This window comes from Endocarpon pusillum, assembly GCF_000464535.1.
Source record: "Endocarpon pusillum Z07020 unplaced genomic scaffold scaffold1300, whole genome shotgun sequence".
Lineage (NCBI taxonomy): Eukaryota > Fungi > Ascomycota > Eurotiomycetes > Verrucariales > Verrucariaceae > Endocarpon > Endocarpon pusillum.
In genome coordinates, this window is record NW_006913659.1 from 519,197 (window position 1) to 534,986 (window position 15,790).

Below are 15,790 nucleotides of genomic sequence, written 5' to 3' on the forward strand. Positions count from 1 at the left end.
AATTAGCCAGGTGGGCGCCTTACTTGTGAGGAAAAGGGCAATGTTTCAGATCAGTGTTGGCTGACGCATCAGAAGAGTAGGAGAAGAAAGTTGAGAATGAGCAAGATATAGAGAAGACTTTGGACGCTTCACGAGAAGATGTGGACAGATGTTCGGCCGACCTGCCAGTCATCTAGGAACCTCAGCATGGAACATCTCGTTCGATGAAGTCGGAGTGGAAGGTTATCAGAGGCAGTGATCGAGATGATCAAAAGACGTGTCATAAAAAATAGTCGAGAGGCAACCACGAGAAGCTGGGTCGAGTAAAGCGATATTGATGGGACCTCTGATAAATAAAGAATAGCGGAATCAACGTTGCACGAAGCGAGGTCCAATGTGTCTTTCCTTCTATTGCACCAACTGGGCTCCAGAACATCCAAAGGATCGAGCCGAGAAAATGATATTGCTAAAGTATGCCTTCTAAGCATCTTGCTTGCTGTTCCCAAGGGATGTCTCAGCGTCAGAGCCGTCCCGACCACCAATCAGCACGCCCATTCTCTACAGGGCTGACCGTTCATTTAAGCCACTACTATACTTCAAGGGAAGCAGCAGCCATCCATTTCTCCGTGCAGTTGGTCCGCTCTGGCTGTGCCAGTCAATGGCTACCCTGCTGGAGAACTTTGTCACCAAGGTCCTCCGGCCACGCCAAAGTGTGCCAATCCTGATACACATGAGGGTTTGTTTCGTCCCTACTGCCGACTAGTCTCTGTGCCGGCTTGAGGACCCTATCAGCTTGTATTTCCCCTACTTTGTGGCCAAATCATTCATTTTTATCTTTCGATTCGAGCTTTGATCTGACCTCATAGCCGATTTCGAACGATCGATTCACTGGCGGACGGAATATACAGAAATCAAACGCAGCAACCACTACTTGTGAGCATGGACTATAAAATCTTGGAAGATGGAAAGTCTGTACTCTTGCCCGAACCACGACTCACAGACCTTCCATCCGAGATCCTGCAATCAATCTTCTGGTTCTCGTTAGAGCTGAACCTGTGCCATGTATCTAAGGATATGAGAAGGAAACTCCCATCATATACTCGAACTACGCTATTCTTGACCTTGGTTGCATTTGGGCCAAGACGCCTGCATGATCGGATTCTTAGATCGCAGGGGACTGACTGTTCCGATGTGATCGGGCAGCTTGATCTTCGTTTGCCCCTTTCACCTGATGCGCAATTGGATTTGCAGAAACGATTTTTCAATAGTGGTTGGCTCAATCTCAACGTTTGCATGGCTGCCCTGCAGCAGTCAAGGGAACATCATATCCAGGCCAGGTGGGTGGAAAAAGGGAATTCAGTTGTGCCTGCGAGTCTACAGGCATTTGAAGAACATCACAGGCATTCGAACGGTCGCCTCACGATTCATGGAACGGCCAGTAAAGGACATAACAAACGGTTGATAATAGGGGAACTCCATGTTGCAATCGACAGTCACATCTCCCAGCCACACGAGGACAACATCTGCCGATGGAGCTATGAGTGCTTCAATCTACTGGATGTCCTCTACATTCCAGACCGGTTACTGAGCGGTCCATTACCTTGGCCGCAAGTACCCGGTGGCTATCCTATGTGCCGGCTCTACGACTACAGCATACTACATTCCAAACCAAGTTTGCTCAACCTTCTTTGGGCCGCTCAGCACGAGTGGGCATGCAGACCTTTGACAGCTCAGCCGAGGCATGTGGAAGCGCAGCCGAGTCTGGTGGATTCTGCTGTTATGGGTGCTATCACGGAGGGCTACATCCTAGCCTTAAAGATGCTTCTAGACACAAGATATGCCAAAAATGGGGCATTATATTCGATTACCCTGACGAGGCAAGATTTCATCCTTGCAGCTCAACGCCGGAATACCCTTATTATTTTCGTTATGTTGATGACCGGTAGGGGCATGATCCCAATCGACCACAAGGACGTGGCTCAATGGATAAGTAAAGTTCATGAGGATGCGAATCCGCTGGGGGCTCATGGCTGTCCGTGTCTGCTGGTCAAGTATATCAAGTACTTAAAGGAAAAGAAGGCCGTGCAAGGGACGACGGAACGATTTTTTGCGTGGAAGCATGATCGCGAGAATTGGAGTCCAAGTCACGACCCACGAGTTGCCAGCGAACTCGCAAAAGATACAGCGGAGGAAGCTGTGGAAGGCGACTCGGTGGCAAAAAATTCTGCAAATAACGATGGAGTGGACCTGGCACGCTTAGGTGGTCAACTCAGAGAGGTTTGCGGACTCTGGAGGCCGTAGTGCAAAATTAAATAATCTTTGCATGTTTTAATCAATACCATGCCCAAGAAGAAGTGTGCAGAGCTACTTAGCAGGAGAAGACCCTCTGAAAACTATGCCCAAATTACCATCAATGTGTGCTTACATAGTAGTTTCAATCTAACCGTAATATTATCTAACTTAGTTTACATGAAATTATGCAGGTAGACATCTGAAATCTAATTAAAAATTATGCTATTTCCAACGTCATTTTAGGGAAATGACGCTCAAATTATGACTAAATTATGGTCATTTAAGCCTCCTGACGATCCTTAGGATAATAAAACGTCTGCTAAATCACTAAGGACTAATACCGCGTTATTTTCAGAGCCCTTCTCCCGGTAAGTACTGGATGTTCTACGGATGGGTAATCTCCAGGCGCGAAGAGTGTTCGCAGGCCACAATATAATAGTAAGCGATTGCATCATAAAAGTTGTTAGTACAGTCAGAGCATGATTCCTATCTGCTTGGTGACCTTGGTGGGCGTTCATTTCTTCCTTGCGCTGTATTAAATTCCACTCCACAACACTTCCACCAGTTCCAGGCGACAGTTCTCCAGCAATTTGCTACATTCGACTTTAGGTGGCGGCTTCTCTCCTCCACTTTACTTTGACCTCAACTAAGCATCACCCTCATTTCCGAGCCGTCTCTCCGACAATGGCCAGCACAACCCCTCCACATCCTTGCGTTCCATCACTGTTGGATATGCCGCCGGAGATCTTGCAAGACATCTTCTGGCGTTCTCTTGAGCTGAGCCTCTGTCACGTGTCCAGACGAATGTACCAGACGCTGCCAAGTTACCCGCGGCTTGCTCGATTTCTTCCCGTGTTGGCCTTTGGCTCAGACCTCGTACTCGATAAGATCATCCATAACGATGGGGATGACTGTTCTGATGTTGTCAAGAAGCTGTCAATAGCAACGCCACTTAGTGACAAAGATCGGGTGACGCTGCAGCTGACTATCATGGACAGTGGGTGGTTCGACTTCTCCAACTTTGTCGAGATCTCACATACCCTCGAGGAGTACTTGATACAACAGTTCTGGGTTGAGAAGGGTATTAAGACGGAGCCTGATGATGTGGAAGAGTACGAGAAGCGCAATGCTAATCTGAGTGATGCTTTGCGCGTCCGTGGTCGCACTCAGGATGGCCAACTATGTCAACTATCTGTACAATCTGTGGAGGTCAGTGTGCTCTACTATGACGAAAGCGAGATGATGGGGACAGAACTACTTTTTGAAGAGGACTACCGAATGCTACACATACGATGCATTCCAAACAGGATATTGAAAGCACCTCTTGCTCCTGCGGACAACGATCTCCCCCTTTGGCCCTATATCCTTGATGACCGCCGCCTCTTTCATACTAATATAATTGGACCAGTAGGCAACTTTTGGCGCCTCATCTGGGGAATGGGTAGATTTAGGGCGGATGATCCGGATTATATGAAGCGTGTTGTGGTCTCGCCTCAGGCAGTGGAGCTTGCGATCTCCGAGGCAGTCTCGATATCAAATCACTATGTCCTCGGAGGAATCCTCCGCCTGCCCCTCACTGCAGACGGAGAGGGCACACTACAACCGGTAACAGCCGAACATTTCATTGCTGCAGCCCGTCGTTCTGACCGCAATGCGATACGTGTGATGTGGAAGCAAGGCTACAGTGTATTCCCGTTCAACAATGGTGAGGTGATCGACTGGATGCACGATCCTGACATCGAATGCGCCGATAGTACCTGCCGCACCATGGATTTTGTCGACCAGCTGCGGCGGTTCAAGCGGGAATTGGACGAGCAAAGGGAGCCCAACCATTGGTTTCGCTGGCCGTATCTGGGCGTGTGCAGCTGCTGTGAAGAGCATCGAAGGTTGCGTCGTGGGTATGCTATCAATGACAAAGTCGCCGCTCATATCGTGAGAAGTCGATGAATACATACTCAACCTGTACGGAGTCCATCAGAAGCTATTGACGCTCGATTAGCGTACTCTAGATGATTGCCCATTGCCAAGAGTGGTTGCGAATCATCCTCCGCGGCCCAAAATCTGCTGTTACTGCTCAACGGTTCACATCAGATCCTGCATTACACAGTAGTTGCAACATTCCGGAATCCATATCATTCAATCGTTATATTGATCCGAGTGTTTTTGCCAGACAGTCTAATCGCTCATTGGTTGGATTTTTCTACGCGTAACCCCTGGCGTTGTTGCCTGCTGCCAGACGCTATTTCTACGCAAAATCCCTGAGTTTCGCCTGCTTTTTGATTTCTGCCGCAATTTGTACTTTATTTCTGCGACGCGCCTGCGCCTTCTTGAGAGAGAACAGAGCCATTTTCCTTCTACCTGTTCGACACCTGCTTTTGATTCGTCAATCTCTCTTGCAATTTCGCTTCTTACGTAGTACTACGTAATTTTGCCGTATCGTAAATACGGAGGACAGCCGACTTGTACGTGTATCTAGGCACGCTGCCCCCTTGATCAGATGGAGACAACTCGCTTTCCACGCACCTCCTGCAGATTGTCACACATTATTATGTTACTTACGACCCAAACCCAAAACTACCTTAGCAGGATGGTAGGTCGTTGCCTCGAAGAAGGTTGAACGGGTCGCATGCACTGCTGGTGGGTTCATGAGATCTTTTCTTTTTTTTTTTCTCAAGGGATGATGGAAGGATAAGGGTGAATAAAGGTCACGCGCGTCGGGATGGAGTCGGGCACTTCTCACTTCTCGTTTTGCAGCAGCTACGTACTAATGATGCGATCCTCGGGTGCTTCCGCTCAAATATCGGATTCATGTTAACTAGAAATCGACAATACTCATGCACAGCTGGAAAAACTTTGGGGTCTGAAACAGATATCTGCCTGTGCTACCCTGCGTACTAACCAGTTGGTTACGTAGTTACTGCTGGAAGGCAGCCGTCGTGTTAGAGGAAGATGTGAAAGATGTGAAAGATGTAATTCAAGCATTTCCTCCTCACGGTCGAAAAGTACATGCCTCGATCGACTTCACGAGGCTCGGGACTGTTTTCCTACCCACCTATCCACCTCTCTCCCTACCTCCCTCAGCTCAAGGGCTACTCTACTCCGCTCCGCTCCTACCTCTCTTACCTCTCTTCCCTCTCTTCCAGGTCGGAGCCACACGCCTTCTGATCCTTCTCCGGCTGCTGGCGCGATCAGCTTGGCCGGCGGGCGGTGGCGGTGGCAGTCGTGATAATGACGCTGATGAGATCGATGTCGTCGAGCCGGAATGCTGGCCGGCTTGTAGGTGGCGGAGGTGCCGTTGTTGTCGAGTGCACGGTTCGAGGTCTGCTGCTCGCTGCCTTCGTTGACGCTGACGCGCGCGTCGGCGGCCATTGCTGCTGAAAATCGGAGAGGATTGGGATTGGGATTGGGGGGGAGGGAGAGTTGACGGCTACTCTGTGTGTGTGTGTGTGTGTGTTTGGGTGGAGACAGCTCTGAGCAGTCGAGCCGTGAGGTTGGATGGAAAGCGGGTTGGGGATGCTGAAATGCTAGACAGCAATGCTGTATGATGAGCAGTTATGATGAGGAACAAGTGGGCCTTGTTTTCAAAGGCGGATTGCATCATGAGTGGTCTGTATGATGCGTTTTCGTGTCTTCGTATCTCTTGTCTCCTGTGTCTGGGGGCAGAGCCAACAACCACGAAGCATCACTTATCATACTTATCTCATTACTGCGCATTACTACTCTTCTGATCACCAACTCTACCAGTGCCAGAGGTTGGGTTGTGCGGCAGTGGCAGCGGCAGCAGCAGCAGCCCAGAGGACTCACAAGCACACAGGACACAGGACGCCGGCTGGGTATTGCTGTAGAATCGGCTTGTGACGAATCAATTACTTTGATTCATGGGTAGGAGCTTGAGCACAATTCCTCCCCCTTCAATCCTCAGGACTGCGTCTCAGCTGGGTATCTCGCGCATATCCACTCAAGTCTGGAGCCGTAGTGCCAGAAACCTAACCAGTCGCTCGATTCGGCCATCTGGACCTAGGTCGAACTCCAATCGACCAATGCATCCTCTCCAGCCTTCTCCTTGATGAGACGCTGACTCAACTCCCAGAGCGCGGCGCCCAACGCTGGATCGGAAGCCTGGCTGGATTCCTTTCCTGGCTGACCCGGATCGGTGAAATAGTAGCCATTCCAGCCCTTGTCCTCGACTTCGGGACTGGTTGCTGCGTACAGCGCGCTGTATGAGCCTTGTTCCACGTCCCGTCCACCGGCCAACATTATCGTTGTAACCAGCTTGCCGAACAGTCCCGGATAGGCATCCTTCCACTGTTGCTGCATCGCCGTGTTGACCTAGGGAAAAGAAGATCACCATCAGTTGACATGAACACAATCGAGGGAAACTAAATTTTCCCAATGGACACCTAAAACTTACCGCGCCAGGATGAACAGAAAGTGCATAGATGTTGTCGCCGTTGGGCTTGATAACCCTGTCCCGAAGCCCATACTTGACCCCCAGAATGACTGCCAGCTTCGTTCTGCCGTACAGCTCCAGGCTCCCCAGATCCGGGTTGTTGATCTCGTTGAGCGAGCCGAAATGGACCACCGACGGCGCGGCGCGATGCTGCTCAGACGACTCGAAAACGATGCGCGGGGCGGGCGTGTCGGGCATCTTGGACGTCGTGCGCAGGAGCGGGTAGAGCAGGTTGCAGACGTAGAATTGGCCGAGCCAGTTGACTTGGAAGTGGCGGTCGAGACCGTCGGCGGTTTCGCCGTATTGGTTTACGTTGATGCCGGCGGACAGGATAAGCTGTGTGGGGCGGCTTCAGTTACTAGGGATGAAGTCAATTGTGAGGACTATAGCAATACATACGAGATCAAGGCGCTCTTCCCGCTCCCGGACGCCGGTGAAGACCTCCTTGACCTGCTTGAGGTTGCCCATGTCGCACGGCAGCCATTCGATCTTGGCCTCCTCACCGGCTTCTTGCTTGATCTTGTCAATGGCTTCCTTCCCTTGGTCTTCCTTGCGGTTGACCATGATCACGCGGGCCCCATGGAGCACAAAGGCACGGGAGATTTCGTAGCTGAGACCGAACGTGATGATTAGAATTCAGCAGATAAAAGTAATGAGCAGAAGAGGGGTGTATCGAGTGTGATCAAGTTCGAAGCTTACCCTATACCAAATGCACCGCCGACCACCAACGCCACCCTGCCACTGAGATTTTGGATCTCCTTCTTGGGCCCGATCACTGGATGAAGTATGGATTGCATCTTTTCTGAAGTTGGGAGGATTTGGGGGGTATGCTTGAAGGAGGTTGTATTATGGAGTACCGAGGGAGAAATTTCAAATGGAGAGATTTTCTTTCTATTCCTTTTGAGTTGGCAATGAAAGAGTTATCATCACGGCCACGCTTACAGCAGACGTGGCAGCATAACAATCGATATAATCGATATAATACGTGGTAGTGACCTCAGTCAGGCTCGGCAGCATCGTGGGACAAGCTGGGATTCACTCCATAAAGTAGTGAATTGCAGACCCTGCAGCGGCATGTGACACTATCCAACGCCATTGGTCAGGAGGACTGAACCTCTAGGGAAGGGGGCTGTCCGGTTCAGTTCGGAGATGGAACGAGTCGTGGTGCGTGGTGCGGCGGGTTGTGGGAGCGGAGCATCACGCCGTGCAGTGGACGGCTTAAGTGAATATTTACTGTACTTAGCTTCCGCCCAACCTCTTGTTGCATCCATCATCCCCCTTCCGCCCTGGTTTTGACATCTGCCATTGAACTTGAAGTTACTGATCCATCTTGGCCTTTCCATGATAGTATCTTGATCTATCTGTCTCAGACGGCGGGAATTCCAGTCTGGTCCAGATTGGTCTAGTCTGATCCGGATTGATGATGGGCGCGGTGAGTGGAAAAGAGATGTGTAAATAAAGAGAATGTCTACAAATCCGCCCATCTGTCTACTTGCCGTAATGGGTCACCACTCCCGGACTTGTGTGTTGCTATCTATCTCCCTTGAAGATTGGAGGCTTTACGCAGTTCCCATGTGAATGCGACACTTGGCTATGACAAGATGCAACCGTAGTTGGTTAGAGACAAGAGAGAGAGCGTATGTGTTCCGGTTCCGGTTCGGTTCCGCTAGAGTATCGTGGTAGTACTCGAGTAGTGATACCTTCCTTCCGTTTGCTCCCAGAGAACCGAATCGATGTGCTCAATGTGCGCTGCAATGGTTCGGTCGCATGCCCCTTAACCGATGCTCAAGCCAAACCCACAGCCCCCCCCTAACAGGTGTTGAATATGAATCAATGCGAGTCTGAGTATCAAGCCCTCATGCTCTCACGACCGGCTGGCTATACGTGGCAGCTCAGCTGGGTAAGAAAGGATTCCAGTTCCACGAGAAGGAAAGGTGTGGTTGCGCTCCCTTGAAAGAATTCCAAACTGGAAACCAAAAACATGGTTGATGTATCTGCAGCAAGTCTGTCGTAATTCCATGCTTCGTACCTCCAAGTCGTTGATCTGACCCTAAATGTAAACAATCAGCCGGAAAAGTCATCTCAACCATTTACCCTCCCTTCTCTTCACTGCCTCTTGACCCTCCAACCTCGCCACCCAGCCCATGACCCTTCCGCTCATATTCAAGTCAGCCCCTCCGTTTACCACAAGGCACCAAACTATCATCCGGCAATCCGCTCCTCTTCGTGCCCGGCAAACTCCCCGTCCCAATCCCGTTGTCATCACTAGCGACCCTGCGGTGCGGGTATGATTCCTCTAGACCTTCGAAGCAGTTGCCGCTTACGCTGATCTAAGATGTTTGCGTCAATAAGTCTGTCTGTCATATAGGGGAAGAAAACACAAAATTAAATTAAGTGGATGGGGTAGACTCCAGTGAGGCTTTTAGTGGGATGGAGGACCAGTGCTAGTGAGATCTGACATACTTTTCCACTCCCGGGGTCTTGGAAATAGGGGTGTTGGAGGGCTTGTTCGGCGGTTAGACGGCGGGTGGGGTCGTAGGTTAGGAGTTTGGAGAGGAGGTCGTAGCCTAAGAGGCCGGGGGTGTCAGGGTTGGACTCAGTGCCTGAAGATGTGTTGGAGGATGGAGGGTAGTTGGCGGAGCGGAGGACGTTATTGTACCATGTGTCTAGACCTGTGCCGGTTCCACGGCCGTTGTTGTTATGGCTATGGCTATGGCTATGATTATGGTTATGGTTATGATTATGCGAAGAGGAGCTGTTGTAGCCAGACCCTCCTGTCCGACTATAAGCAAGAGATTGCAGTTGTGCATACTCCGGCATTTCAACAATACCGGGCCAATCCTCCTTGGTTGGAATTCCGAGCACCTCGATGATTTTGGTCATTTGGTTGCGCTGGAAGGGTACGGTTTTCTTGCTATCCATTTTCGCTTCTTCGCCTTTGAAGATTGGACGAAGAGATAAAAGTTCGGCGAAGATGCAACCAACCGCCCAGAGGTCGACGGCGGGGGTGTAGTGTTTTGATCCGAGCAGGAGGTCGGGTGAGCGATACCAGATTGTTACGACGACTTTGTCGCCGGAGTAGAGGGAGGTGAGGGGTTTGTAGAATAATCTGGCTAGGCCAAGATCACCAATTCGGACGGCACCGTTGCTGGTTACCATTATGTTGGCAGGTTTGAGGTCACGGTGCAGGACCCAGTTGCGATGGAGGTAGAGGAGGCCATTCAGAAGTTGAAAGAGAATGCTTTTGATCATTGGTGCGGGAATCGCATGACGCGTTGGTTGCGAATGGTGGTGTATTATCTGAAGAAGGTCGTGTTCGCAGTATTCGAAGACCATACAGATACATTTATCCTCTAGGATGATTTCAACAAGATGGATAAGGTTGGGATGCGTCAACTCGGAGCAAAGCGATATTTCACGGATGGCGGATTGCGAAAGACCAGTGTATTGAATCGTCTCGCCTTCTTTATCCGGCTTGAATTTTTTAATGGCAAAAACTTCACGTGGTGCGGAACTTGCCGAAGTCGGGCTGGTAGCATCGCCGGCTTTATTTTTCCCTACTGCTTTATACACACGTCCGTAGGTGCCGCTACTGATGAAGCCGACGATCTGATATTTTTCTCGTACTTTGACTTTGCTTGTGTAAGTAGTCGGTGCCATCTTGCGGTCTAGGGGGTCTAGGAGAACGAAAGTCAGTATAAGCGCTTGCACAATGTCATGGAATCGCGTAGTTGTCTCCTATGCCCATAGTAGAACCGATAGCTCAGACAGAGATGAGTCAGATGTTCGGTACTACCGAATCTCTGCAGGAGAGGTTCAAGCCAAGGCGGACCGTGAATGGCCAGATCAGAGTTTGCGCTAGTCCGAGATGTATGTTCTTTCGATAAAGAGCTGTTTTCTGGCGCTATCACAGTATGTAGTATGGAGTCTGGGTGCGAAATTGGATCTAGCCAAAGAGTTCGAAGTGAAGGAAGTTTTGGCAGCCGACCGAGAGCAAGTATATGGTTGGACAATTTCGCCAGAGGAGCAGGACATGGTAGCTCTTCCGCAGGCCAATGTTCTGATGGCATTATTGGAAGCTCAATGTCATGCTCACTAGGCACCGGCGCTCGATGAGCAGGACGAAGTATTGGATGAAGGTCGCCAGAAAATTAATTGATCCATTTGCGTGCTTGGGACGTAATCCATGGCCTAGGATAAGGTAATAAAGGTGGATCTTGGTGCTCGAGGTCCTTCATGGGCAGGTCAACGAGATCCATGTTGACAAAGATGTCGAGACGTAGAAGTACAACCGACTTAGTTAATATCCTCGAAACGGTAGATAGGTATAGTATGCTGCTTGAGGTTCCTTAACCATCTGAACAGAGCAGAGAACATTTTAAGAATCCCCATTAGGAAAGAGAAAGGCAAGAGGGCTAGATGAGAAAGAGAGACAGGCAGGCATTACCGTCAAAAGCGGTTTGTACGCTTCTCTTCAGACTTGGAGCGGCAGTTGGGGGGAAGGCTGACCTGTTGAGGCCAGTGGCAGATTGTGGTTCTCCCAGAGCAGAAGGAGGGTCACTTGTAGAGAAACTCATGATTGCCACAGCAGGCAATGCTTAGTCAAGTTCGCTCTCCTGATGAAAGTGCCACAACAACATCTGAGAGATAAGAAGTCGCTCATGTTCGGTAGACAATGTATCGTGATCGAAGCCGGTGAAGACAGTCAGCTTGAGCATCTACCTCGTTGCTATATTTTCTTATGGCATTGAGATTCGAATATAGCTGCTCTGCGTGGATCACGTGTGAGGATATCACAGATTGAAGTAGCTGACACTCGCGTTCAATGGAAAGTGATTAGTTGTTCTTTGTTGCGGTCATATGCTCGGATTCGATGAACAACAGTGGAGGATGGGTTGTGCATGACTAAGTAGCTTTTAGCAGCCTTGGGCTTGACGGCGAACTCCGGATTGCGGCGATTGCTTCCCGTCAACGCATCTCTTTATCGACACTCTTCCTGCGAAATGACAAGTGAATGACCGTTGAATAATGCAGACTTGATACTCTGTCCCTGGCAATTTTGGTTGATAAATGGTACGTTCTGCTAATATCGTTCGTTGCTTGACGAGTTCAATTACACTAGAATTTGCCTGCTGATCGTTTACTCACATGGCCAGCCCTCACTACGCCTTCAACACCGTCCATAAGCCTATACTGGGCGGCCTTGAGCTCCATGGGAAGGGAGGAAGCATGGCTGTCGATACCCCAGCTCCCTCAAGCCTCTATCTCTGGTATCTCATAATTGTTGCCACAGTTGGGCCCCTACAATTCGGGTATCATTTATCTGAATTGAATGCCCCAGCCGACGTCATACGATGCGAACAGAAGAGCTCCCCTGCCTTTGCCGCTGCCCAGCTTCCGCAATGTATCCCTATGGATGGGAACGAGTTTGCTCTTGTCCAGTCAATATATACTCTGGGAGGACTTGTCGGCGCATTGATTGCTGGTCCAATAGCTACCAAGTATGGCCGTCTGCTCACGATGCGCCTCGCTACAATTGTCTTCATCCTAGGTCCAGCTGCTGAGGCCTTGGCTTCAAACATCCCTGTCATGAGTGCTGGCCGATTTCTTTCCGGCATTGGCGCTGGTGCAGCGACGGTTGTCTGTCCAATATACATCGCAGAGATATCACCACTCGAGAAGAGAGGCTTATACGGTGCTTTCACCCAAATCATGGTGAATGTAGGTATATTGGCAACGTTGCTGCTCGGTTACTTCCTGAGCCACGGTAACTACTGGAGGTTCATTCTCGCCGTTGCCGGAATGATAGGTGCGGCAGAATTCCTCGGACTGTTCTTTGCGCCCGAGACTCCGAAATGGCTCGCTGAACACAATCAGACGAATAAGGCTCGACGAGTTTTGCAGAGAATCCGAGGCCCAGATGCGAATATTGATGACGAGATCAAAGACTGGAAAATGGATTCCCCACAAGGAGAGGAGGAATCGTTGTTAGCTGCTCCTTCTGGCGAGTCACCTCCTCAGCAGCCCTCGATCTCTTTCCTGGGCGCAGTGAGACATCCCAAGTATCGTCCTGCTGTCATTGCAGTGATAGCTGTTATGGCTGCCCAGCAATTCACGGGGATCAACAGCATAATGATGTACAGCGTGAGCATTCTAGGTGGGCTTTTGCCAACTTCCGCGACCCTATTAACCGTCGCCGTTTCCGGACTGAATGTCTTCACAACTCTTGCATGCGCGCCTTTGGCAGACAAAATCGGCCGCAAGCCCTGTCTTCTTCTCTCCATTGCTGGGATGGGTATCAGCTCAATCCTGCTGGCCCTAGGTCTGGAATTTGGCGTCAAAATTCTTTCCGCCATCGCAACACTGACCTTCGTCGCTAGTTTCGCTGTTGGCTTGGGTCCTGTCCCTTTCATACTGGCCAGCGAGCTTGTTGGACCGGAAGCCGTTGGTGCGACTCAGAGCTGGTCTCTGGCATCCAACTGGATCTCGACTTTCGCTGTGGCCCAGTTCTTTCCTTTCGTCGACAAAGCGCTTGGCGAGCATGGTAGAGCATATTGGGTGTTTGCAGGCATGGCCCTGTTGCTGGGGTCGTTCATATGGTGGTGGGTACCCGAGACGAATCAGAAGGCGAGCGCGGACGAGGTTTGGGGAAGGACAGAAGATCGGCGTGTCGATTGAGGCGGTCGGCTCAATCCGTAGAAGAGGATCGTACTTGCAAAAGTTTAAAACCGAGGATGGTGGCTGAGTAATGCCTGTTCTCCTAGTAGAGATGTTGCTTGCGAATAGTCTCTGCCAGAGCGGAGATGTTGAGGCCACATCCATTAGCGATGGGGGAGATCTGGCAATAACAGTCCGCTTCAAGCATATTTTGGTACGATGGCCTTGATAGGGAGGATATGTCTTATCCGGGTATCAATACTGAGACAGGCAAACGGCATAATCACTACAGCTAGCAGCATCATTGCAGTACATCATGTCATCGCGCTGAAGAATAGATAGCGGAACATGCTCTGTTAGAGCTACTTATCATTGACAAGCCAAAAGGTGTGCTTGGTCATTAGTTAAAGTGTTCAATCTGTCCTATGGCTATTTCAACCTATCCGGAAAACCTCCAACCTTTTCTAGGCACCTGGGTCAGCGCTTGATTGTTGAGTTCCAGCCGCATCTGATGCGGTACATCTGAAGCTAGGAGCGTGGTTGTGGTTTGGCTGAACTCCTTCGCGGCAGTTGCAGACACCTCACCCTCAGGGCCACACACGACTGCGCCATATCTCACGTCGTACGGACCGAGCTCCTTGACCAAGACCTCGACCTCCGCGTTGGAGTCCGCATCCCGCAACAAGGGTGCATTGAACGCTTTGGCGGTCTCGAGTGGACTCATCGTCGTCCTGCGACCCAAGTGCCAGTAACCGTGGAAGGTGACGAGCACAAGCAGGACGGCAATGGCTGTGAGTAGGGTAGCAATGGCGAGGAAGTGGTAGTGAGATGCATACACGGCACGAGTGGCGATCTGCAAAGCAGGAACACTCTGTGCCTGGATTGAACTGTTGGTCGTGGCGGCGGCGATTGCGGTTCGGAACATCAATTCCCGAGCTGATGCAAGGATGTCGTTCGTCGGGTCGCCGAACATGATGTCGCACCCCCCTAGATTGAAGGAACCGTCTGTGTCGATATATTGGACTGCGGTTGCTCCTTTTGTTCGGAATTCGTATCCGATTGCTCCGCCGAATCTGAGGTGAGCTGAGGAATTGAACTTGTTATCCAAGGCTAGGTAGATTCCACCGAGCGTTGTCGTGTCTCCCTGTCGGGTTACAAAGGTGTCATTACCATACCCGCCGTCAACCTCGTCGTCAAGAATACTGGTGTTTGGCTTAAGAGTTATGGTTGACCTGTTTCCATCAATGACAACTGGGTATTTGACAGTAGCAAGTGTTAATGAGCACTCGTTGATCATTAACCTCCCGTCGCAATCGGCTTTGTCTTTGTATCTGATACCGAGTGTGATATTGTTGGGCTTTCCTGATGTCCAAGAAAAGTAGCTGGTGAACACCTCGGAACCATTCATCAGCGCCGGATCTAAAGTAGCGTCGTAAGTACCATTCTCGGCATAGGTAGGGCTTAGTTTGTAAGGCTCTTCAGACGAAGAGCAGTTGACTGCAAAACCAACACCTTTCACTGTGGCGGAGCACTTTCCCACACAACCAGTATCATTCATTCTGTTTTCTCGTTGATTATAATAGTCCTGCACCACCGGGGTGAAATTCTGCGTGTAGGCCGACACAACATACGAACGGCCCGATAGATACCCAGAGAAGCCATCAGGTAGACTTGTTGCAACGGCCAGCTTTACCGTGATCGGCTCGCTAGCACTACTGGCCTCCTTTACGGTCGACGCACGCTGAAGGAGCGGACCATTGATCGGTGCGATAGCAGTAAAGATGCAGGCCATTGCGATGAGATTAAAATAGCGGCCGCTTGTCGTTGCTGCCCATAAATTATTTGCAAAATCCCAGTACCGGTGTAAATCCCCCAGCTTGTTCTTCCCTTTCATCGCTTGTCTCCACCAGGCCACTCTGGCACCTTCTGTCAGAGCGAAATGCAGCATAATATTCGTAGCTGTGGAAGCAATGGATAGATAAACCGTGGGTTGGAACCTCCACCCTGAGATAGGAGCGCCGTCAGATATGATCAGGATAATGACCGAAAGAATAACCCCGAGAGTGCTTCCAAGTAGCGCTCCCAGGCCGAGCCAGGGGAACCGAGCCAGGAAGCCTGGGTGCCATGGCCTCATTATTCTCCCAGGAACACCCGTATGGGTGTTCGCATAGCCCATAGTATATGCATCCATTGCTTTTGTTCAAGGAGTCCTGGGCTTGTGGATAACCTCGAGGCAGGGGATCGTTAATTGTTGTAGAGTTTTTCTTCCTTCGGGAAGTCCTGAGAATGGCTGATGCGACGAAGACGAGTGAAAAATGTTAGGTAACCATAGGGAAGTCGATTGAGGCCAGCCGCACAATACCCATGTTGTTCATGCGCGCTTTACGAGCACTGGCTGGTCCAGACTCGTCA

At 50.4% G+C, this 15,790-nt stretch overlaps 7 protein-coding genes across 7 annotated transcripts; 3 read left to right on the forward strand and 4 right to left on the reverse strand.

Annotated features, from left to right (window-relative positions):
• Positions 1-918: 918 nt before the first annotated feature.
• EPUS_00813 (uncharacterized protein) lies at positions 919-2,280 on the forward strand (the record flags this gene model as incomplete). Its single annotated transcript, XM_007801593.1, has 1 exon — positions 919-2,280. The coding sequence occupies one exon, from the start codon at positions 919-921 to the stop codon at positions 2,278-2,280; it is 1,362 nt and encodes a 453-aa protein (XP_007799784.1).
• Positions 2,281-2,955: 675 nt separating this feature from the next.
• Positions 2,956-4,218, forward strand: EPUS_00814 (uncharacterized protein; the record flags this gene model as incomplete). The annotated part of the gene is made up of 1 exon (XM_007801594.1): positions 2,956-4,218. The coding sequence occupies one exon, from the start codon at positions 2,956-2,958 to the stop codon at positions 4,216-4,218; it is 1,263 nt and encodes a 420-aa protein (XP_007799785.1).
• A 1,097-nt stretch (positions 4,219-5,315) lies between these two features.
• Positions 5,316-5,640, reverse strand: EPUS_00815 (uncharacterized protein; the record flags this gene model as incomplete). Its single annotated transcript, XM_007801595.1, has 2 exons — positions 5,316-5,339; positions 5,395-5,640. 2 exons carry the CDS (start codon positions 5,638-5,640, stop codon positions 5,316-5,318), a joined length of 270 nt encoding a protein of 89 aa, XP_007799786.1.
• A 648-nt stretch (positions 5,641-6,288) lies between these two features.
• Positions 6,289-7,518, reverse strand: EPUS_00816 (uncharacterized protein; the record flags this gene model as incomplete). The annotated part of the gene is made up of 4 exons (XM_007801596.1): positions 6,289-6,600; positions 6,683-7,057; positions 7,121-7,331; positions 7,421-7,518. The coding sequence occupies 4 exons, from the start codon at positions 7,516-7,518 to the stop codon at positions 6,289-6,291; spliced, it is 996 nt and encodes a 331-aa protein (XP_007799787.1).
• Positions 7,519-8,889: 1,371 nt separating this feature from the next.
• Positions 8,890-10,381, reverse strand: EPUS_00817 (Serine/threonine-protein kinase ssn3; the record flags this gene model as incomplete). The annotated part of the gene is made up of 2 exons (XM_007801597.1): positions 8,890-9,051; positions 9,185-10,381. The coding sequence occupies 2 exons, from the start codon at positions 10,379-10,381 to the stop codon at positions 8,890-8,892; spliced, it is 1,359 nt and encodes a 452-aa protein (XP_007799788.1).
• A 1,488-nt stretch (positions 10,382-11,869) lies between these two features.
• On the forward strand, positions 11,870-13,399 carry EPUS_00818 (uncharacterized protein; the record flags this gene model as incomplete). The annotated part of the gene is made up of 1 exon (XM_007801598.1): positions 11,870-13,399. The coding sequence occupies one exon, from the start codon at positions 11,870-11,872 to the stop codon at positions 13,397-13,399; it is 1,530 nt and encodes a 509-aa protein (XP_007799789.1).
• Positions 13,400-13,817: 418 nt separating this feature from the next.
• Positions 13,818-15,569, reverse strand: EPUS_00819 (uncharacterized protein; the record flags this gene model as incomplete). The annotated part of the gene is made up of 1 exon (XM_007801599.1): positions 13,818-15,569. The coding sequence occupies one exon, from the start codon at positions 15,567-15,569 to the stop codon at positions 13,818-13,820; it is 1,752 nt and encodes a 583-aa protein (XP_007799790.1).
• Positions 15,570-15,790: the final 221 nt, after the last annotated feature.